The sequence below is a fragment of the Mauremys mutica genome, chromosome 14 (assembly GCF_020497125.1).
Source record: "Mauremys mutica isolate MM-2020 ecotype Southern chromosome 14, ASM2049712v1, whole genome shotgun sequence".
In the NCBI taxonomy this organism is placed as follows: Eukaryota; Metazoa; Chordata; order Testudines; family Geoemydidae; genus Mauremys; species Mauremys mutica.
The window spans coordinates 42944139-42968335 of record NC_059085.1 but is presented as its reverse complement, the minus strand read 5'-3'; the positions used below and the strand labels follow the sequence as shown (position 1 = coordinate 42968335).

The 24197-nt window shown below is 48.5% G+C and overlaps 1 protein-coding gene across 4 annotated transcripts in view; it reads left to right on the top strand.

Moving 5' to 3' along the window:
• ANKRD11 (ankyrin repeat domain 11) overlaps nt 1-24197 on the top strand; it is a 224688-nt gene that overhangs the window by 147357 nt on the left and 53134 nt on the right. For 3 of the 4 annotated variants that reach the window (XM_044986830.1, XM_044986831.1, XM_044986832.1), the window contains one exon: nt 11608-11752. In XM_044986830.1, coding sequence (XP_044842765.1) covers nt 11666-11752 — 87 coding nt within the window. In that variant the 5' untranslated portion in view covers nt 11608-11665. Of the gene's footprint in view, nt 1-8570; nt 8668-11607; nt 11753-24197 lie in introns of those variants that run through there. The other variant, XM_044986833.1, reaches the window with a different exon arrangement.

The window sequence follows — 24197 nt, the reverse complement described above, 5'->3', positions numbered from 1 at the left end:
TGGTCATCTAGTCCAGTCCCCTGCACGCATGGCAGGACTAAGTGTTATCTAGACCATCCCTGACAGGTTTTGTCTAACCTGGTCTTAGAAACCTCCAACCATGGAGACTCCACAGCCTCTTCAGGCAATTTATTCCAATGCTTAACTACCCTGGCAGGAAGTTTTTTCTAATGTCCAACCTAAGCCTCCCTTGCTGCAATTTAAGTCCATTGCTTCTTGTCTATCCTCAGAGGTTGAGGAGAACAATTTTTCTCTCTTCCTTGTAACAACCTTTTATGTACTTGAAAACTGTTATCATGTCCCCCCTCAGTCTTCTCTTCTCCAGACTAAACAAGCCCAGTTTTTTCAATCTTCCTTCATAGGTCATGTTTTTTAGCCTTTTAATCATTTTTGTTGCTCTTCTCTGGACTTTCTCCTGAAATGTGGCACCCAGAACTGGACACAGTGCTCCAGTTGAGGCCTAATCAGCACGGAGTAGAGCAGAAGAATTACATCTCGTGTCTTGCTTACAACACTTCTACTAATGCAGGGGTGGGCAAACGTTTTGGCCTGAGGGCCACATTGGGGTTGCAAAACTGAATGGAGGACTGGGTAGGAAAGGCTGTGCCTCCCCAAACACCCTGGCCCCTGCCCCCTATCTGCCCCCTCCCACTTCCTGCCCCCTGACTACTCCCTTCAGAACCTCTGACCCATCCAACCCCCCCTGCTCTTGTCCCCTGACTGCCCCCTCCAGGCAGGGCCGGCTTTAGGAAGCGCGGGGCCCGATTCGAACAGTTTCGACGGGGCCCCGGCAGGGATGACTAAAAAAAAAAAAAGAGAAAAAAGAAAAAAACACACACACGTTAAAAAAAACCAAAAAAACCCCCACGTGGCGCTTGTACTCACCGGGCGGTGCTCCTAGTCTTCGGCAGCGGGTCCTTCACTCGCTCCAGGTCTTCGGTGGCACTGAAGGATCTGCCGCTGAAGTGCTGCTGAAGACCCGGAGCGAGTGAAGGACCCGCCGCTGAGGACCCGGAGCGCTGCCAGGTGAGTAAAAATTTTAAAGGAGCCTCTAGCCAGGGAAGGGATTCTTGGCCACTTGCCCCACCCCCCGGTGACTCTGCCACTGGGCACGGGGCCCTCTTAGGCGCGGGGCCCGATTCGGGGGAATTGGTGGAATTGGCCTAAAGCCGGCCCTGCCTCCAGGGACCCCCCATCCAACCCCCCTGCTCCCAGTCCTCTGACTGCCCTCATCCTATCCACATCCCCACCCCCCTGACAGACCCCCTGGAACCCCATGCCTATCCAACCCCCCTGTTCCCCGTCCCCTGACCACCACCACCCCTAACCTCCTCCCCGGTCAAGCGCTCCCCCCTGTCCCGTCACTCCCCCCGGGGCCCCCTGCCCCTTATACAACCGCTGGCCCCGGCCCACTTACCATGCTGAGCAGAGCATGCAGAGCAGCATGCCTGGGTGCCGCGCCAGCCGGAGCCAGACACGCTGCTGCTCTGCTCGGCAGGAGCGCCCAGCTCTGCCACCCAGAGCGCTGCCCGTGCAGCAGCGTGGCTCTGCGGGGCAGGGAGGGACAGCAGGGGAGGGGCCTGGGGCTAGGCTCCCCGGCTGGGCAGGACGGTCCCGCAGGCCAGATGTGGCCCGAGGGCCATAGTTTGCCCGCCTTTGTGCTAATGCATCTCAGAACGTTGTTTGCTTTTTTTGCAACAGTGTTACACTGTTGACTCGTATTTAGCTTGTGATCTCCTATGGCCCCCAGATCCCTTTCCGCAGTTCTCCTTCCTAAGAAGTCATTTCCCATTTTGTATGTGTGCAACTGATTGTTCCTTCCTAAGTGGAGTACTTTGCATTTGTCCTCACTGAATTTCATTATTTGGAGGGTCTCAAAGCACTTTACAAGCGCTAAGCTTCAGTACCTCTGAAGAGCAGTGGCATTATCCTCCTTTGCAGATGAGTGAGCTGAGGTTCAGAGAGATTTCAGGGCCAGTCATTGGCAGAGCCAGGAACAGAGATCAGTTGTCCTGATTCCCAGTCCTGTGCTTTAACCACTAGGAAGCACTCTCCTGTTTCTGCTGTTTTAACAGCTGCTTTTTCTCTTTTTACACAAACATATTAAGGGAGTGAAGGATGCAAGTGAAATGAAATGTGGAGCCTCGCGTCTAATCTAGGCTGCCTTTTAGAATCCACCCCTCGACCTGAGAGCCTCATCCCCAGCCTGTTGAAGTCAGTGGAATTCTTCCCATTGATTTCTGTGAGTTTTGTAACAGATTGTGGATTGTTGTCCATTGTTACCTTTGTGAAATAAATTGGTGGTCTCAGTCTAGTGTCTGTCCCAAAACTCACCACCACAGTTGATGCTAATATGCACTCTTGTTGAGTTTCAGTAGATGGGTCAAACCACAGCCAGTGTGGAGAATTCCCCACTCTCCTAGAGGAGATCCCTCCAGCATGCAGCACGCTGCTGAAAGCTGGCCCTGCTCCCTTCCAGGCAGTTCCATGAACAGAAGCCTTCAGTCTTCATGGCTAGCCACCAAAGCCAGATTCACCTGTGGGTACATGAGAGGAATTACAGTAGCGCTGGCCACTTATTTTTTCGCTTTCTTTAATTGACTATAACTTATTCAGAATATTTATTGTGTGGACTGTTTGAAAATAGTGTTGTTGACGATTATCCACCAGCTGTGTGTGGTCCATGGAATATACTTTACCAGAGAGAGTTGGTTCTTTTAATTGTTACCCAGTAACAATAAGAATATGCCGGCTGAACTGCAAAACTTTTATTAGGAAGATCAAGAATCAAACTAGTTCTCTTATACGATTAATGCATGAATCCATTTTTGTAGTGTGGAAGGGACCCACACAATGCTAAAGCCTTGGACTCTTGAAGGCTTTAGTTCAATTTTGTTAACGTCCTGGACCGTTCCTTTAACCTTACTGAGGGGGTTGTAATCAGGTCCTCTGGCATGACATAAGATGTGGCACAGATGGACCCCAAGCTGTCCCAGCCTTCCTGTAAATAGTCGAGCTATGCTGAAGATTTCCTCACAGCAGCTGATTCTGTTCTTGGAAAGCAGAGAACCAACTGTAACAAAAGGGAATTTTGTAACTGACCAGTTGCGAGCCAGTCAGTGATGTCCAAAAATGTAGCAGTATCATCCAGTTGCAACTGCATGTGGATAATTGAGGTGACGAGATTGTGAGAAAACTGGATGCTCAAGAAACCATACGGGCAAAACCGTGGCCAGTAATTTTAAGGGGTGCTATCAGGGCTCTTTGTTTTAAGCTGTGATGTACACTGTGAGAGTGGTCCTGTCTGGATTTTTCTGGGTGGTGTTGTACATGGTTGGAAGTTTCCAGCAGTGACACTAAACTGATGCCCAGTGCACATGTGTTAGGATAGAAAATAACAATCAAACCTTTGTGTGGATTTTTTGTGGTTAAATTTAACTGGTTGTCAAGAATTGCTATTGCAATAAGTTACCATGACAGAACTGTCTAGGAGCCTTACTTTTCTCAATTTATATGAAGTTTTTAACATAACCTTGATTGTGTTCCTTAAGTCCTCTGTGCATAGCAAGGTACGCAAAGTAGCGTGGCAATCTGAGCTTCTCTCTCTCATTTCAGTGTGTCTCAGTTTTGTAAAATGCCCAATAAATAGGGGTAAGACTTGAATTAAACCTCAACGTGGTGAGGAAATGACTGAAGTACTAATAACCATTTCCACGTACATAATAAGACATGCACGGTTGCTAGGCTCTTCAGAAAGTGCTGTTAAGGTCCTGGACCCTTCCTTTCACTTTGTTGAGGGGATGTCTGTTGTAATCAGGTCTTCATGTAATCGCAAAGATTAAGAATAAGATATTCTAGCATGATGGACACTGAAGAAATAGATCTATGCATTGTTAGCGAATAAAGGTGCCTCTAAGTTTCCAGTTGTTCTGAAAGTAGCAATTTGGGGGGGGGGTGCCTAAATAACATGGCTCACTTGAGTCTCCATCACCCCATGGAAACTAACCCAGATACAGATGTTAATTATAAAAGCATCAGCAGTGTGTGTGTGGAAGGGGGTAGGAGTGCAAAGAATGGGAGAGGAAAAGTCATCTTAGAGGGACAGGGATTGATCTGGAGAATAGGAGAAAGGAAGACACATGAGGACAGAGAGAGGCAGTCTGAGAAGGAATGGGTAGTCCCTGCCAGGATTTCTGCCACGGAGCATTTCTCATATAGAATCACAGAAATGTCAGGCTGGAAGGGACCTTGAGGGGCCATCAAGCACAGCCCCCTGCGCTATGGCAAGACCTAGTAAACCTAGACTGGAACTGTCAGGTGTCTGTCCAACCTGTTCTTAAAAACCTCCAACGATGGGGAGTCCACAACCTCCCTTGGAAGCCTGTTCCAGAACTTAACTATCCTTAGAGTTAGAATATCTAACCTAAATCTCCCTTACTGCAAATTAAGACCAGTATTTCTTGTCGCACCTTCTGTGGCCATGGAGAACAATTGATCACTGTCCTCTTTATAACAGCCATATTTGGAGACTGTTATCAGAGCCCTTCTCAGTCGTCTTTTCTCAAGAATAAACATGCCCAGTTTTCAACATTTCCTAATAGGTCAAGTTTTCAAAACCTTTTATCATTTTGTTTGTTTTGTTGCTCTCTGGGCTCTCTCCAATTTGTCCACATTTCCTAAAATGTGGCTCCCTGAATTGGACACAGTACCCCAGCTGAAGCCTCAGCAGTGTCGAGTAGAGTGGGACAATTCCCTTCTGTGTCCTACATCAGACACTGATGTTAATACATCCTGGAATGATATTAGCCTTTTTTGCAGTTGCGTCACGTTGACTCATATTCAGTTTGTGATCCACTATAACCCCAGATCCTTTTCAACAGTACTACCACCTAGCCAGTTATTCCCCATTTTGTAGTTGTGCTTTTACTTTTTCCTTCCTAAGTGTAGTACCTTGCTCTATTTTGAATGTAATCTTGTTGATTTCAGACCAGTTCCTGAATTTGTTATATATTTAAAAAGAAAACCTGAGGAACCAGGCAAAAATACATTAAGCTGGAGTTGAAAGCTTGGTAACCTACAGTTAAGGTCACCCAAACAGCCTTAACGCAACCCCCTAACAGTTACTTTCAGAACAACTGGAAACTTAGAGACACCTTTATTCTCTAAAAATGCATAGATTCATTTCATCAGTATCCATTATGCTAGAATATCTTATTCTTAATCTTTGTGATTACATGCTATAATATTATTCAAACCAAACTGAACTGCACCTGTGTTTACATTGCTTAGCTCAAAGCACTCCTGCCTTCTTATACCCTTACACAACTATAGAAAAAGATGGACTTTCCACTTCCTGAATCTAACCAGAGCATAGAAAGGACAATAATTATTCTCCGTTCCCCAAGAATAACTAATAATCAATTATACATGTACCTTTCGCTGTATCTAGTTCATCCACAGATACAAACCTCCTACTCCCAGTTCTTTACATTATGGGATATACAAGATAAAGTAAAGATGAAGTGTGGGGAGGAAGAATCCCAATTGTTATTGGAAACACCTGTATAAAACTCACACTACGTGTAAAGCACATTTAACACTCCAAGGTTGGGGGTTTGTAAGTAGAACCTCAGGTGTAGTTTTCCAGGCTTTCAAAAATTTAATATTTTTTTAAATTGTTATTTCCGTAAAAGGTTAATGTTGTTTCTGGTCAGCCTTAACTGCAGCTTCACCACACTTTGTGCCTGGGAAGAAATGATTCAAGCTCTCTTTCAGAGTTTAATGTTTAACAAGACATTTGCACAATTATTGATATTTGTCTTTAAAAACAATATTTAATAATCAAAACACATGTATATAAAATGTTGGCAGCCCATCCTTTCTATGTACAGTATATATATTATGCACATGAAAATATACTAAGACCTCTCATCATCATATGTATTCACAAGTAACCAGTATAAGATCCAGCACAGCTGTGTCTGTAAAAGGAAAAGTAAAAAATACTGTGGATAAATATGCATTATTGGCAGATGAACTCTAGGTACAAAATAGATTTCCCTTATATAAAAAAGCACGTTATTATCATACTGGGTGGCTGTGAGAAATCAGAGTAGTGCTTTCAGAGAGCCCAGCTGGATACATTTCTGCCAATCCTAAATAAGTCTGTCATCGCTGTAGCAGCAAGGATGACAGGGAGCCCAATTCTGTCTTAAGGGAGGCCCTTGAAATTCTGCGTGTCCCATACTATTGCATGCCCTCCCCTCCAACTTCATAACAACAACTGGGCCTCATCAAATGTAAATGTTGTTTTTAAAATGAGGAGGGACGGGGAACACTTGTTTCATAATAGTGCATTTTTGGAAGTACAGTTAATTTTTCCTTTTTGGCTCCATCCCATTTTGAGGTCACCCATCGAGATGTTGGGATTGATTATGCAGCTCTGGATTTGACACGTCTTGGGGAAAATAAAAATTCTGTGGCCTGCCTGGCTTGTGCCTCCAATAGAGGAGAGAGGATGGTGTCTCCCCATGGAAACTAGCCTCATTTTGTAGTGGAGTTCAGATTTGTTAGTGGAAGACTCCATAGGCAAATACCCAGATCTGTTCCTTATAAGGCCACCAAATGTTTCAATTTCTGCATGGTTCCCTCCGGATCTGCTGGCTGCAGAATAGCATGACAGTGTACTAGGCGGGGGCAGAGAGAGATGCTTGCCAAACCGTTCTGACCCCCTATAAACCAGGTTGTGTTGTGGAGGAAGTCTCTGCGGTACTTGGAGCAGATGATGGCAAACAGGCTCGGTAGCGGCGGTGGAGGGCGATGAGAGAAGCGAATGGATACAGAAATGCTGTTTGCTGTGACATACTTTTTTATTTTAGTGGGTGGTGGTAAAAGTTTGAAAAGTATTGTGTTCATTCCTGTGGAGAAAAAGCAGAGAGGACAAAAATAACTGTGCTTATACTAAGGGGCCTGAGGGACACTCAGATATTTCTTAGTCTCATAGCCAGCTTTACTGATCTCTATTGCCTGTAATAGGGTTTCATGACCCAGCAGTCAGCTGTAATTTACAGGCTTGCTATGTCTTAGGACGTTTTACCCCTGCCCCTTACCCTCTTTCCCTGGGGGAGGCATTGAAACCTCTGTATAAAAATGATTTGCAAATGTCTATGGGAACCAGGTTGAAAAGGCTGGTATGCACTTGTTTGCGCCTGGGTTGGTGGAGTCCAGTAGCTTGGCTGCCTGCCACATGTAAACAGTTTCTTTTGTTGTTCTGGAAATGTTAGGGATTTTATTACGTTGTGCTCGCTTGGTCTCCCACTTCCTTATTGTGTGACAGAAGTGTAATCATCTGGTTCAAGGAGCTTAGTTAATTGTTTACAAAATAGGAATGTTGATAATTGTCTCCTGTAGTTTAAAGTAAAGTTTAAAGCAGTGTAGTAGAATGGGTGGTTTGTCCAGTTTTCAGATTAGGAGGGATTGGAGCCAAATTATATGTAATACTAACATCCCTCCGCTGTTCCTGCTTGCATGCATATGTCAGCCACGGCCTTCACTCCTTTTATCTTGGGGGTAGCTCTTACAAATTGGGCATTTGAACCACCCCTCTGACTTCTATTAACTGTGCTTAAAAATGAAATGAGGATTGCAAGCATTATTGGTAATTGTTGTGCAAATATAATACTCCCTCCAAGCTGTTAAATAGGCCAGTGCTCTGTTTACATGAAGAGGCAGCCAGCTTTCCAAGTGTAATGAGTCAGCTAGATGAACAGAAGGGGTGCGGAATTAATCTGGCACCCGTCTGGCCTTTTCTCAGTTAAACAGGTTTTCCAAGCTCCACGTGAATAGGTATCTACCCTGGTTACAAACAGACACAATGACAGCCAGTGTGGACAGATTTTTTCAAGAATAAATTGACGGTACGCATGACCATAAAACCCAAATTTAGTGAGGCATTTGAAATGGAATCCTAAATTGGACCTGGTTTGTAATTTGACATAGTCTGTGTTACAGGGCACAATGTCACTGCCCTGATCCCATGCATGCCGGTTCATGCATTAATAGAACTACAGCAAGTGAAGCTGTTCAGTGTGCCATATGGTTTAATATCCTGTGTAGACTAAAACTGAATTTCTATCATTGACACCAAATGCTTTGTATCTCCATTGCGTAGATGTTCATACTGTTGTTGAAGTGCATATGCTCAAATGACAGCTTGTGACCCCATGCAAGCACTGGAGTGGTGGAGCTCTACCCATGTCCGACTCATCACCCCCAGTGTCCCCCTGCCTGCAAACACTCATGTTCCCTTTTCCTTGTTAGTGGGACTCAGCTCAAGTCCTGGGTTATAACTCGGACTAATGGGATGAAATTAAGAAAGGAATATGTAGGCTGGGCAAATCAGAGAAAACTCTCCACTGCTGAGATTTGGGAGGTTGTAAATAACGTACCAGTGGAAGTGGTGAGACAAGGTGGGGGAGATAATGACTTTTACTGGACCAGCTTCTGTTGGTGAGAGAGACAAGCTTTCACACTTACACTGAGTTTTGCTTCAGGTGGAAATGATGGCAACCTTGATACCAGACAGAACACCAGAGAATAGTCTGTAGAGAACAATCCTGCAGTTCAGAGTCCTGAGGATCTAAGAAGTGCCTGAAATCACTGCAGCAGGTCATGTGTGCATGGTTTTCTCCACTTCATGAAGGCTCAAAATCTTTTTTTTTTAACATTAAAGTTTATATTCTGCCTAATCTGTGCAGACCAAATCAGTAATGCTGGTCTGTCATAGTACCAAGGACTGGCTCAGTCTTGACTCTGGGTTTTATGAATCCCAATAGTTACTCTTTCCAACCTATAATGCCCAGTGAAAACTAGCTCACCTTTTTAAAATACTGTTTCTAGTCATTTTTTGTCAGCATTTTGATATGAGCTGCTATGTTCACCATGGGCTTCATGCCTTTGCAGCGCTATGTAGTGGGACTATAGAAACGTCCATGTGTTGGACGGTCATGCTACTCTGAAAATTATGGTGAAGTTTTTTGGTGTATTTCACTTTAATGTTAATAGTAATGTCAGTTTTGATGTTACCAATCTGCTGGATTCCTCGCCACTCATCCTTTCCAGGGCCAGTGATGGGAGAGGCTTTTCAGCCTCCTTTGCATGTTCTGCTCCCCGGTTTCCCTACTGAGTGAGGAGTGTCATTCCAGCTTCCTTGATTTTAGAAAGAAGCGGTGAAATGTCCTTACTGTGCATCTCTGGTACCCAGCATAGCAAGGCTTCCCGACACAACTACCTTCACTTGGGGCTGGGAGCCACAGCTAAGGAGGCCTCTGGTGCCTTTTTCATTTCCTAAATATGGATAATTTCTCCATAGTCACCTGTGTTAAGAACAGAAACTAAGATGGCTGCTCTGAAGAAAGCCATGTTTTGTTATAACATCTCAGCATTATCTGTGGATACATAGCATTTGGTTGGTTAACGTCTGCTGCTGTAGGGCTACAAAAGGGGCATGGAGCGTTTTTATAAGTTTGAAAAACAACTCTGAAAAGCCTATGGTCAGTGGACTAGGTAGGGTTTATAGTTTATAGACATGTTTACAAATGAAGAGCTTTCCATAGACTTTGTCTAAAGTAAATGTCATATTATTATTTCTGTTACAGTAGTACTCAGGACAAGAGCCCCCTGGCGCTACAGGTTGTACAGACATAGCACAAAAAGACAGCCCCTGCCCCAAAGAGCTTCCAATCTAAGTATAAGACAAGAGATGGACACAGATGGGGGAGTACAAGGGAGCGATGAGACAATCTTGGTCAGCATGACAGGCGGTGGGTGGTCTTAGCACACCACCAGCCTAAATACCGCCAAGGTTTTTTTTGTAGGCTTCTTGGCAGAGGAGAGTTTTAAGGAGAGATTTGGAGGAGGAGTTAGTTTTGCAGATGTTTACCGCGAGCTCTGCCTGAGCATGAGCTGCAGGCAGCATAAGAGAAAGCATGAATGTGATTGTTTGAAAATTTAACAAGGAGGTGATGGAGGCTAGTACCATGAGCCAGTTAGAGGCAGGAGTTGAACTTTCGATACTGAATGAGATATGCTAGGTAGGGTGGGAATAGGTGGTGAAGGGCCTTGAGAGCGAAGACAGGTAGCTTACATATGATATGATAGAGAAGAGGGAGCCTGTGGACAGATGCAAAGAGAGGAGTGACCTGGTCAAAGCAATGGGCTAGGAAGATAATCTTTGCAGCAGAATGTAATGCTGGTCAGAGGTGCTGAATTGGTGGCTCATTGTCCAGACACAAAATAAACAGAACAGAAGCCATGAATCTGATAGGTATTTAGTCATCTGCATGAAGTCAGTAGATGGAACTAAACACCTAACTGATTCAAACCATTTCAAGCTGTGGCTTTTTAGGCACCCAAAAACTTGGTCTGAGGTTTTGCTTTCCCCCATCTCAGTTCTGTTCTCTCTTGTCCCCACCCACAAAATTCCCAGACTGGGGATGGCGTTCTGGAATTACTCTGTTCCTGGACAATTTCCTGCAATTGTACCTTTAAAAAAAAAAACAGCAGAAAGTTAATGGGTGCAATGTGTTATGCCATCAGGTGGCAATTAACCGGTAGAAGATTTTTCAAATGACGCCTGTTTATCGTTTCAGCCTAAGTACAATAAGATTTTTGCTTTTGGACTCGATTTGGGTCGCTATTCTGAAGTATACTGTTGTGCTGATGCTTTTTAGCCTCTAACTTCAGGAGAGGAGATATTTTTGTTCCCTAAAAGGCCTTGCCTGTCCTGGCTCCAGACCACATTTCTGATCTTGGTTACAACACATACTTCTGTGTATTTCAGATGTCAGTTGTCTTTTCAGCTCTGTAACCAGGCAACACATGGCACGGGCAACAGAGCTCTTTGTTGTTCTCCTGAATTGTGCCTTACCTAGGCCCAGGCACAATGGCAGTGCTGAGACTGAAAGGGCTTGGCTTGGGGCGGCTTCTCTGAAAACCTTGCAGGGAACATTGTACCTTGTGTTCGCATCCTCTGTTTTTCTCTAGAGATGAGAAGCAGGCCAATACAAAAGGCATATTTTATAAGTAGACTTTGTAATTCACCACATGTTAATTGCTTTATGTATTGGTCTCTTGAATACCAGAAAAAAATCATAGAACTGATGATAAACTCCATAGGCACAAATAGTTACCTAAGTGCCAAAAATACCTGTACATAGGGCCCACCTTTACAAGCCCTGGGGCATTAGTTTACTGGGGTGGAGGCTGCTGTAGCTGAGAGAAGCCCCACGTGGGAATTAAGATCAGTTCTGTAGCCAGAAAGTAAGGGTATCACTTTCCGTTTGAGTCTAGCCCATCGCGATGACTAGCCCTGGTGCCTCCAAGATAAATTACATTAAGCAGTCTCTCAGAAGCAGCCCAATACTTAAAATGCAGGTGGCTCTTTGCTCCCTTCCAAATTGCATCTGGGGCCCATGGCAGATTGGCCCAACCTTGAGTGGGATGCGTGGATGCTTGTACCTGATCTGGGAGCCCAGCACAGCAGTTATCCTGTATTTTCTCGTTTTCTTTATAAATTCTCTAATTCTTCTGATTTTTCTCTCTAAACAGACGGTTGATGACGAGGCGATGGCAGCATAAATGAAGATCAAGTAAGGAAGGCAGAACGATGCCCAAGGGTGGGTGTTCTAAAACACCACAGTCAGACGATTTCTCTCTCAGCAACGACATGGTGGAGAAACAAACGGGGAAAAAGGTAGCGTGATGGTTTTTTCATATTCACCTGACTTTAGAGAGGGCAGGTTCACCGTGAGAGGCCAGGACTGGGCAGCGTCCAGCCATTTATAAGCCACTCCAGTAGTTGTTGTGCTAAGAGATTGCCCAACACCCTGTATCAGCAGATGATGTTGAATCTGAATCAGACAATATTTGTACAGTGGTGACATGCCAGCTGATAAGGACTCAGCTTACAATGTGCTTCACTTTGGCCCACGTCTCCCAGTCTGTAATACCCATTGCGAGGTACTGGAGCTGAATAGCAGTGATTTGAGACAGTGCTGTAGGTGACACTTCGGAAGGGTGTTCAGTAAAATGATTGTGAATTTTAAAGTTTTCTATCTTAAAGAACCATTGCAGGGACAAGTAACTGCCTGAAATCAGAAGTACTGTCTGAATGTCTGTAAGGGAGGAACTTATCCCTTTGTGCATACTGTTCTTGTGCCCACAAATGCAGTATCCATGTAAGAATCTCAGCTGTGCTGAGCACACATGGAAGTCTGATATGCTCTAATTAATGGTTGACCAGGTGTGGGTATTTCAGTAGCTCTGCTGAAAATTTTGCTGTTTGGATTTTAATTAAGGCTTCTGAGGTTTGATCTGTGCTAAGAATTGCAGATGAGGTTACTGAAATGAAATGGGAGTTTAAGGATGCTTTTTCTTTTCTATTTCACCCCCAGCATAAATTCTGCTCAGTTTGCCCCGTACCTGAGCTCCATCCCCTGCCCTCCAGCTTTTTGATGGTCCTTAGCAGTATCTCACTGGATTACAATAAAGTCTATAGGCAGCATCTATTGTTGAGAAATTGTGTATAAAAAGCCGTTTTTAATTAAAATTCAAAATCTCTGTGTATTGAAAACTGTTAGTCCACTATAGACACCGATATTTCCCAGTCTCCTCCTGTCCCCTGACCCAGTTTGTCCCAGCATTTCCTACCTCTGAAGCTGTTTGAACTTCTCCTGCCTGATATGGGAATCAGAGCTTCATTAGCAAACAAGATGTTGCCTCTTGTTCTCCGATCCTCTGTCTTTCCCTTTCTCACTAACTTTCCCTCCACATTTCCATGTTGCTGGTTTTCTTTCCTCACATCTTTTCCTCTCCTTTCCCTGATCCCTTTCCCTCATTGGAGCTCCCATAGTATTGTTTCTGATGCATTTATAAGAATGACTTGCACTTTCCAGCAGTGTGCTCTGCCTTCCACAGTAACTGCAGCGTTTGGAGCAGTGCTAATGCTGTTTAATCGATCTAGACTGTGATTATCACTGTAGTGTCTGAACGCCAGCTCTCCTCTTCCCACTCAATATTAGAACCCAGGCTGCAGGGGTGCAGGGAGTGCTGCAGAATGGGATCTAGCAAAGACACTGCTCAATTGCAGAAGGTTTTCAGCATTCCAGTAGCAAGGAGATGACTGCTTGCTGGGAGTTCATAGATTCTCCAGGGCTGATCGTTACCTTGGTTCCTAGCACAGCCTTACTCTGTTGGCTTCTTTACAATTGACAACATGCCCTGGAATTTTGTGAATGTTGAATAGTTTTATTGACCATTCAGCCCAGAAAGGATTTTGCGGTTGTCACCTGAAGTGGCAAGAGGAGAAAGGCAGAGATGACGACCAACTACAGCATTTTAGGTGGGAGTCAAATATCAGATGGCTTGGTAGCATCTGCCCAGTTCCCTTTCTCTTGCTCTGCAAGGGCATAGTTAAACCTGTTTGCATGAGGCATGCTGGAAAATGTGCGCCATTCCCAGGCAGGCGCCTGCTAGGACACAGCAAGGGGCTTATGGGGAAGACTGCCAAAATGGGGCACAATCGTCTTGAATGTGGAGAAGTGGCTGCAAAGTGCTACTGTGGGGTGTCCAGTGAAGATATCAGAATTCACCCTGACTGCTTCCTGGCAATGAGGCTGGAAGCCAGTAGTGCTGGTTACACGGAATATGAAGCTGAGGTTCTGTTAGGGCCGTGTATGGAGCAGGTGCATCAGAGGGCACAGGGAACAGTTATAGTACGATTCAGCCGCCATTTTATTGCACCCAGAAGTTTGAACAAAAGGCTGCACTTCACTTACCTGCCCTGGAGTCATTTGACTAATATTATGAATAGGAATGCTGGGAACTGTAGCTTAGTTTCCTGTGGCTGAGTAACGAGGACATTGTTTCTACACTGCCCACCAAAAGCCTCAATGCAGACCTCGTGGGACAACATTATTTAGTGGGGACAGAGAGTACAGTCTCTTGGCTTCCTTAATTCTGGTCTTCTCAACCTGTGAAGAAATTTGAAGACTATTGTCCACTAGGGATTGAGCTGAGATTCAGGTTAATTGGCTGAAGGATATTGTACAACAAATCATCACTTTCATAGGCGGCAGGTTTGTATAATTTTTGGTGGGGCCCAAAATGGTGGTGCCCCCCCGCTCCCGCCCTGTAAGCCGATATAAAATGAAGCTACAACGCGTCAGTGCCACAAGATTACAAGGTTGGAGAAGGGGTAGGGGTTTCCAGGGGCCAGTCAAGGGACAAGGAGCAGGGGGGGTTGGATGGGGCAGAGGTTCAGAGGGGCAGTCAGGGGACAGGCAGCAATTGGATAGGCATGGGGGTCCAGGGGGTTTATCGGGGGACAGGTAGGGGGTGGGGTCCTGGGGGGAAGTTGGGTGGGGTCTCAGGAGGGGGCAGTTGGGGACAAGGAGAAGGGAGGCTTAGATAGGGGCTGGGGTCCCAAGGGTCAGTTAGGGGCAGTTGTCTCGGGAGTCGGTAATCGGGGGGCAAGGACCAGTGGTGCTTAGATAGGGGGTGGGGGTCCTGGGAGGCAGTTGGGGCAGGGGTCTGGGGAGGGGGCAATCAGCGGCCAGGGGCTGGGATTCAAAGGGCTCTGAGCTGCTGGCAGCCGCGGGGAGCCCTGAGCCCTTTAAATCCCAGCCGCCGCGGCTGGCATTCAAAGGGCTCTGGGCTCTCTGCCCCTGCGGGCAGCCCAGAGCCCTCTGATTCCCGGCCGCGGCTGGGATTTAAAAGGCTCTGGGCTCCCCGCTGCTGCCGGCAGCCCAGAGCCCTCTGATTCCCGGCCGCGGTTGGGATTTAAAGGGCTCTGGGCTCCCCGCGGTTGCAGGCAGCCCAGAGCCCTCTGATTCCCAGCCGCGGCTGGGATTTAAAGGGCTCTGGGCTCCCTGCGGTTGCAGGCAGCCCAGAGCCCTCTGATTCCCGGCCACGGCTGAGATTTAAAGGGCTCTGGGCTCCCCGCGGTTGCAAGTAGCCCGGAGCCCTCTGATTCCCAGCTGCGGCTGGGATTTAAAAGGCTCTGGGCTCCCTGCTGCTCCCGGCAGCCCAGAGCCCTCTGATTCCTGGCCGCGGCTGGGATTTAAAAGGCTCTGGGCTCCCCGCAGCAGCGGGCAGCCCAGAGCCCTCTGACTCCCGGCTGCGGCTGGGATTTAAAGGGGCGAAACCTAGCTCCAAATATTGGTGGAGCAGAGCCCCTGATTGTGAATATTCCTGGGGCTTTAGCTCCATGAGCCCATATAAGTTGGCGCCCATGATCACTTTCTAGTTAACTCTGTAAGGGTGGAACAGCGACTTTGGGTACAAGCAGTTTCTGCTTCCAGAGATTGTTGTGGGTACACTTCAGGGAGGTGGCAACTTCTAATTTATCTTGTATTTGTCAACAATTTCAGATGCCTCAGCCTGTAACTCCTCTAGCCAGGGCTGGCTCCATAGTTTTTGCTGCCTCAAGCGCAAAACAAAAAACAAAAAAACCCCGCGATTGCGATCGGGAACTCTAATGCCGCCGCTTCATTCTTCGGAAGCAATTCAGCGGTAGGTCCTTCCCTCCGACACGGACTGAGGGACCCGCCGCCGAATTACCACCAAAGAGACAGACGTGCCATCCCCTTCCAGGGGCCGCCCCAAGCACCTGCTTGCTGGGCTGGTGCCTGGAGCGATTCTGCCTCCTGCTCTGTCTAGGAAGGTAGCTGAGGTGTCTTAAGGTGGCTTCATGGGTCAGTGCCTTCTGGATAAACTAAGTCACATCAAGGGACTGGCTGGGCATTATATACACTTTATAATTAATTGAAATATAATTTCAATAGAATCATGATTGAAATATAAAATGGCAAAACAGTAACTTTATTAACATTTAAAATCTTTTCTCCTCAGTGTGACCTTAACACGAACAGTTGTTTTAAAATTAAACTAACAGCCCTTAAATTGTTACATTTTGAGACACCAACTCTAAACAAAATGTAGAGTGCATAGCGTGTTCAGACATTTATTACTGGCTAGACTATCCCATGGGCTGAATGCCTCAGTACCTATCTACAGGTTCTGTGCTGCAGGATGTTAGAGCCTGACTCCAGCTGCCCTCTTTGCAGCAGGCCCTTGCTATGTTGAAGCCGCATAAACCTGTTCCCTTTTAGTTGCAGAGCTAATTGAGAAGTGGGAGAGCTAGCCCCCCCCCCCCCCCAGCTCTCACCCCTTAGTATCCTTCAGCACGGACCATTTAGTAGCTTCTCATATCTCAGTTATTCTGCTGCAGGCAGGGGAGTGAGTTAGCTTAAAGACTAGTTCTCTAACTGGAAGGTGAGGGTCCTCAACTCCCCCACTCCCCCCGATTTCTGCGAGTGCCAAGCTGCCTTTGCAGGGATTGGTGTGCTCAGCCTGCTGGGTGGGTGTGTATGTGTGTCTCCCTTGCCCCCGGGCACATTTCCGGCTTGCTCGGCCCCTCTCCCTGACAGCCAGGTCTGGGTGGGACGGAGACGCTTCTCCCACCGGGTGAAGGTGGCCGCTCTGGGTCACGCTATCTGTGCAGCACAGCGGCTGTCAGCACAAGAGCCTGGCTGGGGAGGCAGTGGTGGCCTGCCCCCTCCACTCCCTGCCCAGGCCTGTCTTCTGGGGCCAGGGGCCAAGTAAGCCAGAATGATGCTGGAGGGAAGCACAGCAGGAGAAGGACAGAGGGTCCCCTCCCTCCACCCGGTAACTCTGGCAGGGAGAGCGCGGTGGCCCCAGGCTGGGTGCAGGGTGAGGGGTCTCTGGGAAAGGCTCCAGGAGCAAGTTCCCGGGCCTCTGCTCAGCCAGAGGTAGAGGCATTGCCCGCGCCCCTTCACTTGCTGAGGTGACTGTGAGAGCATGAGAGTCTCCATGGCCGGGTCCAGAGGCACATGCTCCCCACTCCTGTCGCCCCAGCCCTCCAGGAGCCAGTGGGATTGGCTGCCCTAGCCCAGGAGGTGGGGCTGGAAGGTTCCTCCCAGAGGCGACACGTGGGGTGATGACATGCACGCCCCCCCCCCCTTAAATTGTCCTCCCTCCCCCCGTCAGCAGGCATGAGTTGTCTCTGCGTCAAACCCTGGTGGCCAGGATGTATTTGAAAACTTTGCCCCCTCTGTTGTCTTCCTCTGTGATGGAAGAATGTAAGGGAACTAGGAGACGTGGTCAGCATGGCAGCCTGTGCTCTTAGCACACCCCAGCCAATCACTGCCAAGCTTTTTATAGGCTTCCTGGCAAAGAAAAGTTTTCAGGAGAGATTTGAAGGAGGATGAGTTAGTTTTGCAGCCGTTTACGGGGAGCTCCTCCCAGGCACGCAGGGCAGCGTGGGAGAGAGCGTGAAGGTGGTGGTTTGAAAATGTAACAAGTGGGCGATGGAGGCTGCTATCACGGGCTTGATTGGAGGCAGGAATCAACCTTTCGATACTGGATGAGAGGTGATAAAGTGAGGCTAGGCCCTGAAAGTGAAAACAGGCAGCTTCTGTTTGTTATCCTAGAGAAGAGGGAGGGACGCAAGAGAGGAATTACATGGTCAAAGCAATCAGATAGGAAGATGATCTTTGCAGCAGCATTATACATGGATATGAGCAGTAGAAGATGGTGTTTGTCAAGGTCAGAGAGAAGGATATTATAGTAATCAAGGTGCAAGATGATGAGCATTTTACCTGTGTGGATAGGAAAGGCTGCATCTTAGAGATGTTATTGAGAGAGAATCTGCAAGACATAGGCTTTGTTCACACTGCAAGTGCTACAGTGATATTTCTGTTGCTGTAAATTCACCCCCTTGAGAGGCAGAAGCTAGGTCAATAGAGTTCTTCCATCAATCTGACAGTGACTATGAGGCACTGGTTGGCTTCACTACATCTCTCGAGGTGTGAAGTCACATCCCTGAGTGCCATTGCTAGGTTGACCTAAGTTTTAGGTGTAGACCACGCCTTAGACACAGCCTGGATGTGACATTTCCTCACAAAGTCTTTACAGATCCCCATTCCAGACTTCCTGCTTCAAAGCGGGGTAGATCAAAGTGCATTAGGGAACTTTCAGTGCACAACAGCAGGATCCACACAGGCAGTTAGGGCATGGCCGGCTAGTGAGAGTTGGATTTACACCCCACTTGCTGGGCACTAACAATTTGTGTAGATTAAGGTCTGGGGCTGCATTAGAGAAGTGGCCATGTTTTCCAGAGATTTATAGATTTTTAAGACTAGAAGAGACCATTGCGATCGTCTGGTTTGATGTCCTGCATAACACAGATTATAGGACTTCCCTTGATTAATCCTGCTTTGAGTCCAATAGCTGAGCCGGAAGTAGAGCCTCTTTTTTAAGAAAAACATCCAATCTCAACTTAAAAATCGCCAGTGATGGGGAATTCCACCACAACCCCTCCATTCCACAGGCCGTGGTGAGTGCGCACCACTTTGCTCCACAGTGACCTTCACAACCAATTTAGGCCACGGCAGAGATGGTCTTTGAAAGGAGTCTCATCAGACTTAACTGGAAGAAAGGTCGCTGTCACCCAGCCACAAGTGGGTAAGGACTGGAAAGCAGTGGTTGGAGGGGAGAAGCTGGGGACACGTGGGACTAACTAAGTGATCTCCTCTTAGCTGTGAGGTAAAGTTTTCTAAGTCTCTTCTGTGCTCTTGAAGCCTTAGTCCCATTTTCAAAAGAGCCTTTGCCGCCTCATATGACAAAGTCCCATTGACTTTTAATGAGACATTGATACCTAAGCAGCTATGTCACTTTTAACAATGCAACTTGGGCTTCTAAGTTTCTTAGGTGCTTCTGAAAATGTTACTTGTGATCACTAGCGTGGCAGCAAATAGCATGGCTTTTAAAAACAGCCCTTCTGTTTCCATATGTGCTTTTGTATTTGTATTTTGGCCCTGGAAAAGAAAGAAGCATGGTCTTATTGTTAGGGCTTTCGACTGGGACGCAGGAGCTAGACTCAGTTCTCAGCTATGCCAGTATATTCCATGTGTCCTGGGGCAAGACACCTCCTCCCTCTGTCCCTGGATTCCCCATTTGTAAAAGGTTCCCCCTTCCTCCCACCATTTGCCTTGCTTGTCTGTTTAGATTGTAGACAGGGACTGTCTTACTATGTGTGAGTATAGCGCTTTGCACAATGGGCCCCAATCTTAGTTGGGGCCTCTAGGCACTACCACAATACAAATAACAGCTATCCTGATATGAATTGGATGAAGTACGGTCATTCCGAACATGTGGCTAAACTTCCTTTGTCAAGGCATTTGCTCTTTATGGTTTTATTTTTTGTGATACAGGAGACAGCTTTCCCTCCCTGAATTGATGCATGGTGCAGTTCAGAAAAGACTTGGCATGGTCAGTCCAGTTTGTAAAGGTTGTTCTTGTTCATCACTGCTTATTTGTCTTTAGTATTGCAATCTGAAAGGCTATCGATCCAGTTTGAAGCACAAATGGCTTTGGGGATTTCCATCGTCTGGTAATGCAAATCTTTGCATAAGAGATTGGAAAGTGGGTCAGTTTTGTGAACTATACAGTGAAAATGCAACTTCAGTGCAGTTCTAAGTAGCACATGAGTGGTGGTATCAATAGTTCAGGGTATGTTTGTACCCAAATCCAAGAACTCACTCCCATCTGCCAGAAGTCTATATTCCTTTGCATCGGTTTGCACTTTGTTCATGCCTTCAGGGTCATTTTTGCAACTATAAGAGCTAAAGAATTTTTCCCCATGAAAACTTAGATTTTTGGAGATGGTAACCTCAAAAAAAAAAAAAAAGTTTTGTTGAGCTGCAGCAAGTTGACCCAATTTGAGCCCTAAGTGAAAAAATAACTGTTACGGAGCCACGTCATACAGGTGCATATGGTGTTGCAAATGGCTGCTCCCAGACTTTCGATGTTATCTGTGCTCTGAATTTAATCTGCCCTCTGTAATTTAACCCCTTATCTTTACTACATGTATGTGACAGACCCTTATTTTACAGCCAGTCAGGAGTATATATTTGCTTGACTAAATTAAGCAGACTTATATCACCGTCAATACTGTATCAGTGCTTAGCGGTATTTGCAGTAGAGAGAAATTAGCTTGTTCTAGAGATAACTGTGGCTTCTTCTTCGAGTGATTGCTCATGTGTATTCCACAGTAGGTGTGCATGCTCGCCACATGCACCGGTGCCAGAAATGTTTCCTTAAGCAGTACCTGTAGAGGGGGAGCACCACTGCGACCCCTGGAGTGGCGCCTCTGTATCGCACTGTAAGGGGAGCAGCGCACTCCCCCCACCCTCAGTTCCTTCTTGCCACCAGTGAAGGTAGCTGGAACTTCGTGCTCCAGCCTTGCTGCAGCTTCTCCCATTAGCCTTAGTTGTACAGTTCTTCTTTCTCCAGTTAGTCATCTGGGCTCGGGGCATGCCCCATACCCCAGGCTTCAAGTCGTGTGACTCCTGTCACAGTTCTGTGCCAAGAAGTGATCCACACACCCAGTGTCTCCGCTGCTTGGGCGAGACCCACGTAAGGGAGCACTGTAGGATCTGTAGAACTTTCAAACCGCGGACTAAGAGGGAGAGGGACATTAGACTTGGCGCTCTCTTAATGGAATCACTGCTGACCTTGGCACGCCACACGGATTCGGCGCCCGGCACCGGTTCCTCGATATGGAGCGAAGTCCCCTCCTCTAGCCGGCTCTGCTCCCCTCTGAAGAAGCAAGGGAAGACTCAGTGACGCTGAGAGAAAGATAGGGGTGAGGCCGACCCGAGCTGGGCAGCCCACGATCCCCCTCGGGACCCAGGCCTCCAGCTTACGTTGAGCGGAGCAGCCCGTCCCGTCCGTGCATGCCTCCCCAGGCCACGCGTGACATTTTAACTCTACTGGTACCCAGGGCGCCGCCTGAGATGGGCCCCCGGTCTCGAGGGAAGCCGCCACTGGGAGCACAACAACCCTCCCCGACGCGGCACAGTCCCCGTTCCCAGGACCGCTCGATGTGGTCTTCCCGCAGCTTTCGCCAGCCCTCTACCTCACTTAGGCTGACTGGCTCACCGTCCACGAGGGAGCCTCGGGGCTCCTCTGCACCCTGTGACCAGGGACACGGGCACCGGGATAAGCGGCGCTGACGCTCCTCTTCGCGTCGAAGCTATCGAAGCTGATCTCGTCACTGCCAACGTAGATGCTCCAACTCGAGCTCCCGCTCTACCAGACATCGCACACGGGACTCATCTCGCGATTCACCGGCACCAAAGCGTCGTAGCTCCGGCTGCCGGGGCGAGTACAGGAGCAACATGGACAGGTACCGATCTTCATCCTCGAGGTCCTGGTCATGTGGAGGGCACCGTCGCTCACGTCACTCCTACGGTACCCTGCGGTCGTCTGCGACCTCCGCATCGGCACTCAGCCACCTGTCTCCAAATCGTGTGGCTCTGCGAGAGCAAGCTGCACTGCCCGGCACCCAAGTCGGTCAGTGGCACAGAACACTGTGGCAAGGGCAGTGGTGTCAGTGGGCTCCGTGGCCACAGATCCCTGCCCAGGCGAGACCCCGCTCGGTGGCCGGAATGTCTCAGGCTCCTTCGGCCTCCCCTCCATGTCAGAGGGAGAAATCAACAGGTCCCAAGCCAACAGCACCACGCCCAGACTCTGACCTGGAGATCGACCCACCGGTACCGTCCGATGCCCTAGGCTCCGTGCCAGTCCCCTCACCAGTGCCGGAGGATACCATAGCTGTGCCACCTGTCCCCCAAGAGGACTTCAAGGCTCACCAAGAGATCCTCAAGCGGGTGGCATCCAATCTCCAGCTCCAGGCTGAGGAGATGGAGGAGCCGTCTGACTCTCTCTTTAATGTACTGTCATCCTTGCACCGAGCCGTGTGGCCCTACCTCTTCACCGGGGGTAGCCAATATCTCGACTACCCTGTGGCAAACCCCAGCTTCCTTGGCCCCCATCTCCAAGAAAGCAGAGAGGAAATACTTCGTGCCAGCTAAGGGCAACAAATACCTGTACTCCCACCCAGGACCTAACTCCCTAGTGGTAGAGTCAGTAAACCACCGGGAACATCAGCCCGTGCCCACCCCTAGGGACAAAGATGTCAGGAGACTGAACACATTTGGCAGGAAGGTTTATTCCTCAGCGAGTTTCCAGCTCAAGGTGGCCAATCATCAAGCCTTTCTAAGTCGATATGACTTTAATCTATGGGGGTCCCTACCAAAGTTCGAACCTCTCCTCCTGGAGCGGGACAAAAAGGAGTTCAGGGCTCTGGTAGAGGAAGGAGCGTCAGCGGCAAAAGCAGCCCTCCAGGCAGCATCAGACGTAGCAGACACAGCAGCCCGTTCGATGGCCTCTGCCATATCCATGCGCAGGGCGTTGTGGCTTCTCCTGTCCGGACTGTCCGCAGAGTCCCAGTCCTTGATGCAGGACCTTCCCTTCGACGGGAAAGCGTTGTTTGCGGACTAAACTGATGTCCACCTGCATGGGATGAAAGACTCCCATACAACCCTGCAAACCTTGGGCCTGTACGTCACTCCGGTGAAGGACAAACCTAGGCGGCAAACTTCGGCTCCTCCTGCTAGGGGCAGATACGAGCCCCCACCCAAGAGACCGAGGGAACAGACATGCAGGTCCCAGCATCAGTCCCACTCAGCCCCGCGGCCTGACCCTTCGAAGGGCAAAAGGCAGGGAAAGAGGCAATTGTGACTCTTTGCGGGAGGCCACGACCCCCCGGTTAATAAAGTTTGTGTTCTGCAGCCATTTATTTGCCTTCTGAGTGGAGTGGTCCCGGATAACGTCAGACCAATGGGTCCTCAACACTTTTTCCAAGGACTACACATTGCTGTTCACTTCACCCCCCACCCCGCACTGGATGAGCCTCAGGGACCTGGAGCATGACCACCTCCTAGTACAGGAGGTGGCGTGCCTCCTGCACCTGAGGGCAGTGGAAAGGGTACCGGTAGAATTCCAGAACAAGGGCTTCTATTCCTGGTATTTCCTGATCCCGAAGGCAAAAGGGGGGCTCAGGCCCATCTTAGACCACCGGGATCTCAACAGTTTCATGATCTGCTACAGGGGGATTGGTTTGCGGCCCTGGACCTCCAGGACGCATACTTCCATATCCATATTTTCGAGGGACACAGGTGTTTCCTCCAATTCCTGGTAGGGGGGGACCATTATCAGTTCACGGTCTTTCCGTTTGGCCTTTCCACGGCCCCCAGAGTTTTCACCAAATGCATGGCGGTGGTAGCAGCCTATCTCCGGAGGAAAGGGGTAAAAATTTTCCCTTACCTGGATGGTTGGCTTCTCAAGGTCAATTCTCGGTCCTGGGTAGAGGCCCAGGTGGGACTTCTTCTGTCCACGTGTGCAGATCTCGGCCTAGTGGTAAACGAGGCCAAGTCTATGTTAGCCCTGGTTCAATGCATACAGTTCATAGGGGCTCTACGGGACTCATTAGAGGCCACAGCGCCTCTTCCCCAGGACAGGTTCGAGACCCTAAAACGTCTCATCGCCTCAGTCGCGGCCTTCCCAGTGACGACGGCGAGGGTATGCCTTCAGATCCTCGGTCACATGGCGGCATGCACGTCCGTGATTTGGCATACTAGGCTCAGAATGAGGCCCCTCCAGCTCTGGCTGGCCTCCCAGTATTCCCAGGCTCGGGACGGGCTGGACAAGGTTGTCACGATACCATCCCAGGTAGTTTCTGCCCTACAATGGTGGTCCCTCCCAGGCAACATGCTGCAGGGGGTCCCTTTCCGAGAAATCTCCCCCTCACTAGACCTGGTGTCGGATGCCTCGGATCTGAGCTGGGGAGCCCACATAGGGAGCGTTCAGACCCAAGGGAGACGGTCGGCCTCAGAATTATCACTACACATAAATGTCATGGAGCTCAGGGCGATACGGCTGGCGTGCGTGGCCTTCAGGGGGCACCTTCACAGGAAAGGTGATCAGAATCCTCACGGGACAATATGGCTATGATGTATTACATCAACAGACAGGGAGGAACACGTTCCTCGGCCCTATGCCTGGAAGCCTGAGCTTATGGGAGTTCTGTATAGCCCACAATATCTCCCTGCGAGCCTTCCACCTACCCGGCACCTGCAATGTGCAGGCCGATCACTTCAGCGGGGTTTTTTTCATACCAGTACAAGTAGTCACTCCACTGGGAGGTTGCCCTACAGCTCTTCCGAGAGTGGGCAGTTCCCCAGGTCGACCTCTTTGCAACTGCCTAGAACCCC